Here is a 5,243-nt window from a genome sequence, read left to right as displayed (position 1 = left end):
AACATTTAAACACTGGTAATTCATGCTTGTCAGAGGGGACAATGTGTGATAAAAGCTGTTTCAACTGTATTTCAACATCATAGTGAGTCTCAAATATCTGGAAGCCCATTTCCACCAGTCGAGTGGGAACTATGAGAAAGTAAATCATTGTTTAGTAAGTAAGTCATTAGTTTGAGATACAAAGTCGTAATAATGAGATACAAAGTTATTATTTTTGAGTCATTATTTTGAGTTAATGGGTTATTGTGTTGAGAAACCAACTCATACTGAAATATACTGGTGTATAGATACATCTGTTAATAATAAGTGTTTATTAAGAAAAAGCTTTTCATTATAATGTCTAACAGGACATTGTTTATATTTTAACAAAGAGGCAGTTAAATACAATGTTTGATAATGAGGCAGTTGAATGTCGGTGGTCCTGCAGCAGATATCAAGCCATACAACTGAGATACTAAGTTTTTATTAGGGAAAATGTTTTAATTATAATGTTGTATAATATTATAATGTGGCTCATGACAGTATTCATGTCAGTGGTCCTGCGGCAGATATTAGGTCATTAAACTGAGATAATAAGTTATTATTAGGAGTCATGTTTTAATTACAATGTTAATATTAAGATGTTGCTCATGATGTAGTGTTGACAGTTTTGTTGACAGTATTGATGACAGTATGACAGTATTGTTGACAGTATTGTTGACAGTATTGATGACAGTATGACAGTATTGTTGACAGTATTGATGACAGTATTGATGCCTGTGGTCCTGCAGCAGCGCCTCTGGCCTCTTCGATCATCCTGGGAGACGGACGTGAGCTCTCGCGAGAACACGCCGTCTCCCCGCAGCGTCGTGTCATCGCGAGACCTCACCGCAGTCCTCCGCCTGACTCCAGCTGGTCGCGCTGCTTCCTGCCGCGGACGGGTGAGTGTGAATAACGGTGTTAAAAGGTCCAGAGACGTGGAGCGGGTCTAACGGTGACTCGCGGCGGAGTCAGCGATGTTTAAACGGCGCGTAACGCTTCCTGGTAAATTAGCGGTCGACGACCAGAGGCCGACTGGTGCCGCTCGTCGTGACCGCACGGGGGGGGGGGGGATTACGGAACACCAATTGACCCGGAGGGATTTTTCTTTCCCGCAACACCGAAGACACCAGTTCAAATGTTTACTGGGTGTAGTTATGTCATCGAGTTGTGAATACGCGATTTGCCGCATATCCATCCCCGGGCTGTGCAGCAGGAGCCGTCATGACAGGTGCACACGGCCGCTGCAGCTCCGACGGGCTGAAGCTCACAGCTCCACTGCGTTCGATCCCAAATGAATGGGCACCGAGCTCATCAGTGAGTTCGACCCCCCCACTGGGATGATCAGTGTGACAGAGGAAAGTGTCCCAGAGAAGAGAGTGATGCTCAGCCTGCCCCACGGTGAACCCTGGTGCTGCCTCTCCTCTCTCAGACCAGCCTCTCAAACAGTGTGTGTGTGTATGTGTGTGTGTGTGTGTGTGAGCACAAGTTGCCTGCAGAGTTGGCCTGTTAAAGAGCCCACAGCAGGCTGGACCACAGACAAGTGTTCCCAGGCTGTGTGCACAAACACACCCTCGGCAGCTGAGGTTGTGTGTCACATAATGTGATATGAATTGATTGTTACACCGGTGTTTATTCGGCTGCCAGCACACAGCATATAAAAGGTGGTTACCCTGCACCACTTGAAAGCCGATCCACATAACAGGGATCCAGTGCGGCGGGCTGTTTCCCCAGTGAGCTGTCAGTGGAGAGCAGCAGCCTTTCAAGGCAGGTCAGCGGCCTGCCGAGGTGTGAAGCCTGCCTTTTACTGGCTGCTCCTCTGAGGCGGCTCGAAGCCATGATGAGGCTGTGATGTTGAGGGCCGCCTTGTGAAGAGCTGCTGCCTCTCAATGTGTGTTTCCTCTCTGTGTGTGGGTTTGTTCGACTCGGCTGCTGTACGGAAAAGTGGTCCCTTCAGCTCGCTGTTCTCACAGTTCTGTTGCAGTTGGATTGAGAGCCGCCAGTCGACATGGGGAACATCTTCGGGAACCTGCTGAAGAGCCTGATAGGCAAGAAGGAGATGAGGATCCTCATGGTGGGGCTGGACGCCGCCGGGAAAACCACCATCCTCTACAAGCTGAAGCTCGGGGAGATCGTCACCACCATCCCCACCATCGGTGCGTGAGGAAACAAATATTTGCTGATGGCCTAAGAGAATTCAATAAAAATGTTATTGTATAGCGCCAAATCACAACATGCATTATGTCAAGGCACTTTACACAGTGAGGTCAAGACGTACTTGTAAAAATTAATCGAGAAACCCAACAGTTACCACATCAGGCAAGCATTTGGCGAATGTAGAGAGGAAAAGACTCCTTTTAAGAGGAACAAACCTCGAGCAGAACCCGACTCAATGTGGGCGGCCATGTGCCTGGATCGGTTGGGGGGAGCTGAGAAAAATGGGGGGGGGGGGGGGAGAAAAGCGAGGGAGACCAGGAACAGCTGTGAAAGATAAAGATGTTGCCTCTTGAGTTAATCCAACTTCATATCTTTAACCTTTTTTTAACAGGTTTCAATGTAGAGACAGTGGAGTACAAGAACATTAGCTTCACCGTGTGGGACGTCGGTGGCCAGGACAAGATCCGTCCCCTGTGGAGGCACTACTTTCAGAACACCCAGGGTGAGCCTCTCCAGCAGCCTTTCACACAATGCACCGGTCGGCCATGTTTTACAAGGCCTCTCCAGTCCTGTGGCAGATCCTGCAGCACACACTCTCGCCCCCAGCACCTGAGGACACAGCTGAGCTGACTAATGCTTTGGATGAAGTCATTTGCCCACAGCCTCCAACTCTTTCAAATTACCCTCCTCTTAGTCATGTTGAAAGCCTCGACGATGACAAATCTTGATGAACCAATATGTTTTGATGGTTTTGTAACTTGTAAAAAAGATTCTTCCACCAGCTTCTGATCTCTCCCCACAGGGTTGATCTTTGTGGTGGACAGCAACGACCGTGAGCGGGTGAATGAAGCTCGGGAGGAGCTAATGCGGATGCTGGCGGAGGATGAGCTGCGGGATGCCGTTCTTCTCATCTTTGCTAACAAACAGGTAAAGTCCTCGTTGCATCACTGCCTTTGCATTCTCTGTCAATCCGCACCTGCTTCCTCACCGCCGCCTGTCGCCTGTGGATTGACGTTCTCTACCCTGTGATTTCAGGACCTGCCCAACGCCATGAACGCTGCAGAGATCACAGACAAGCTGGGCCTGCACTCCCTACGCCACCGCAACTGGTACATCCAGGCCACCTGCGCCACCAGTGGGGACGGCCTCTACGAGGGCTTGGACTGGCTGGCCAATCAGCTGAAGAACAAAAAGTGAAGGGTTCAAGTCAGTAAGAGTGGGGAAAGGGCCTGGGTGCCAGCTCCAGGTAGTGGTTCTAGTGGATCCATTGTGTTTACATGGAGAGGCAATGCAGACAAGTTCCCGGGGGGTGACTCTCAATGGCCCCCCCAAAAAATAATCAGATTTTTATTTTTTTGCTTTGATTAATTTAATTTGTTTGGATCTGCTGTGAGCGTTTTTTTATTATATAGAAACCTATGGTGTTGAAGTTGACCTAAAGGACTTACACTCTATAAGCTGAATACATAAATATCAGGATGTAATAGTATAATATTACTGTGAAGGCGTATATGTATTTCCCATACTTTGCAGTCTATGGCCTTTGAGGTTCTAATAATTTCAATTTGTTCAGAAAAATGTGATGAATCTAGATTCATGATGGAAGAGCAACCCTCCCTCAGATACTTCATATAATCTAGGATTGTCATAATTTCCTAAAATTCTCTTGGGATCAATAAAGTATCTATATCTATCTCTCTATCTATCTATCTATACAATATAGTGGGATTTCCATTATTATCTCAGACTCATTATCGGAGTCACATCAGTTTCCGTCCAAACAGATCATCACCAAATTTATATCTTAGATTTAATTCATTAAAACTACATCTGCTAACATACTGGATAGTCTTAAACAATATTTATTTTTATTTATATATTTGTCAACATTTATTTATTCACACGTTTATTTATGGTAATCCCTCATTTTTTTCCTCTCCCTTTATTGCAATGGGCATTTAATGGTAAGGCAGCTGGTTTAAAAAAAAAGAAAAGAAAAATAAGCCTCCCTATCAAATGTATAATACTGCTTCCCAATGTGCATGGAGATATCCCAGTATTGGCTCGTGGGCTTGTGAGAGCTGTGAACTGCTGCAGGCCGCTGCTGTAAATAAAGGTTTGTTCTTAAATCCAACTTGCCGGGCTCAGTGAGGGTTAGAGCGGTTTGTCTGGCGTCAGCTAGGTGCGACAGCCGAGCTGATACAGATGACAGGAGAGGCGGTGTGCCAGCCCTGTGGCTTGGGGGGGGGGGGGGGGGGGGGGGGGTGAATGGCTGCTATTGGCCTGGAAGCTATTGGCAGAGTGATGCAGCAGAGCATGTGATTGGCAATATTAGAGAGCTTACATGGTTTTTTCGAATGTGTCTTTTTTTTAAGAGTCGGTTTGTGCAAGCAGCGACAATATATCTGTCAGAAGAAGTCACACTGCTGGTCACCCGGATTTATTCATCTCTAATTGGCGTGACATCATACGTGTTTATTGTGTTGAGCCGTGTACCATGGTGCACAAAATAACTCTGGATGTGTTATTGTTGTACAAAATGTAGAGTCAGATATTTTTTTTTCTTTTGTATTTCTGGATGGAGTATTTATTTATTTTGGATCAAAAGGCAAAGTGTTGACTTTATTGTTGTTTTTAACTAATTTGCTAACCTGATCAGAGAGTCGTCTTTTTGAGTGTTCACAAATCACATCATTTAACACTAACAGGAGAGAGGGTGATAGTAATAATACTGCATCATAAGGCATGTTAATACTGTACAAGATCTGTAATAAAAGTGAATTATAATAGCCTGTTTCCTCAGACTGTATTTGTTAGTCTACATTACTGCTGCTGGTTGGAACAACGCTGTACTGATAAATGTTATGGATATCGTGTCAAGTTTACCGAACAACCTTCTAATATGCAAAAGCATGCTTTTCTATGTCAGCGCAACTGTATATATGTTTATGTGACAAGAAAAGTATATCCTGGTGTTCGCGGTCAAATTGAAAGTGCTGTTGATACACCCTGTAGATATCGGGTTCAGTGTGTTGGCAGATATGTTTAAATGACAGCAGCTTGTGTGT

The 5,243-nt window shown here is 45.3% G+C and overlaps 1 protein-coding gene across 3 annotated transcripts; it reads left to right on the top strand.

Moving 5' to 3' along the window:
- The first annotated feature begins 857 nt into the window (after positions 1 to 857).
- Positions 858 to 3,868, top strand: arf3a (ADP-ribosylation factor 3a). Of its 3 annotated transcripts, none has more exons than XM_053425507.1 (5): positions 858 to 920; positions 1,992 to 2,174; positions 2,567 to 2,677; positions 2,978 to 3,102; positions 3,211 to 3,868. In XM_053425507.1, exons 2-5 carry the CDS (start codon positions 2,027 to 2,029, stop codon positions 3,370 to 3,372), a joined length of 546 nt encoding a protein of 181 aa, XP_053281482.1. In that variant the 5' UTR covers positions 858 to 920; positions 1,992 to 2,026; the 3' UTR covers positions 3,373 to 3,868. The 3 variants fall into 3 exon arrangements, with proteins under 3 accessions (XP_053281482.1, XP_053281483.1, XP_053281484.1); XM_053425508.1 differs by having other exon boundaries at positions 876 to 920; positions 1,976 to 2,174; XM_053425509.1 differs by having other exon boundaries at positions 890 to 920; positions 1,964 to 2,174.
- Positions 3,869 to 5,243: the final 1,375 nt, after the last annotated feature.

The sequence above is a fragment of the Pleuronectes platessa genome, chromosome 6 (assembly GCF_947347685.1).
Source record: "Pleuronectes platessa chromosome 6, fPlePla1.1, whole genome shotgun sequence".
Lineage (NCBI taxonomy): Eukaryota > Metazoa > Chordata > Actinopteri > Pleuronectiformes > Pleuronectidae > Pleuronectes > Pleuronectes platessa.
This window is presented reverse-complemented; position numbering and strand designations above follow the sequence as displayed.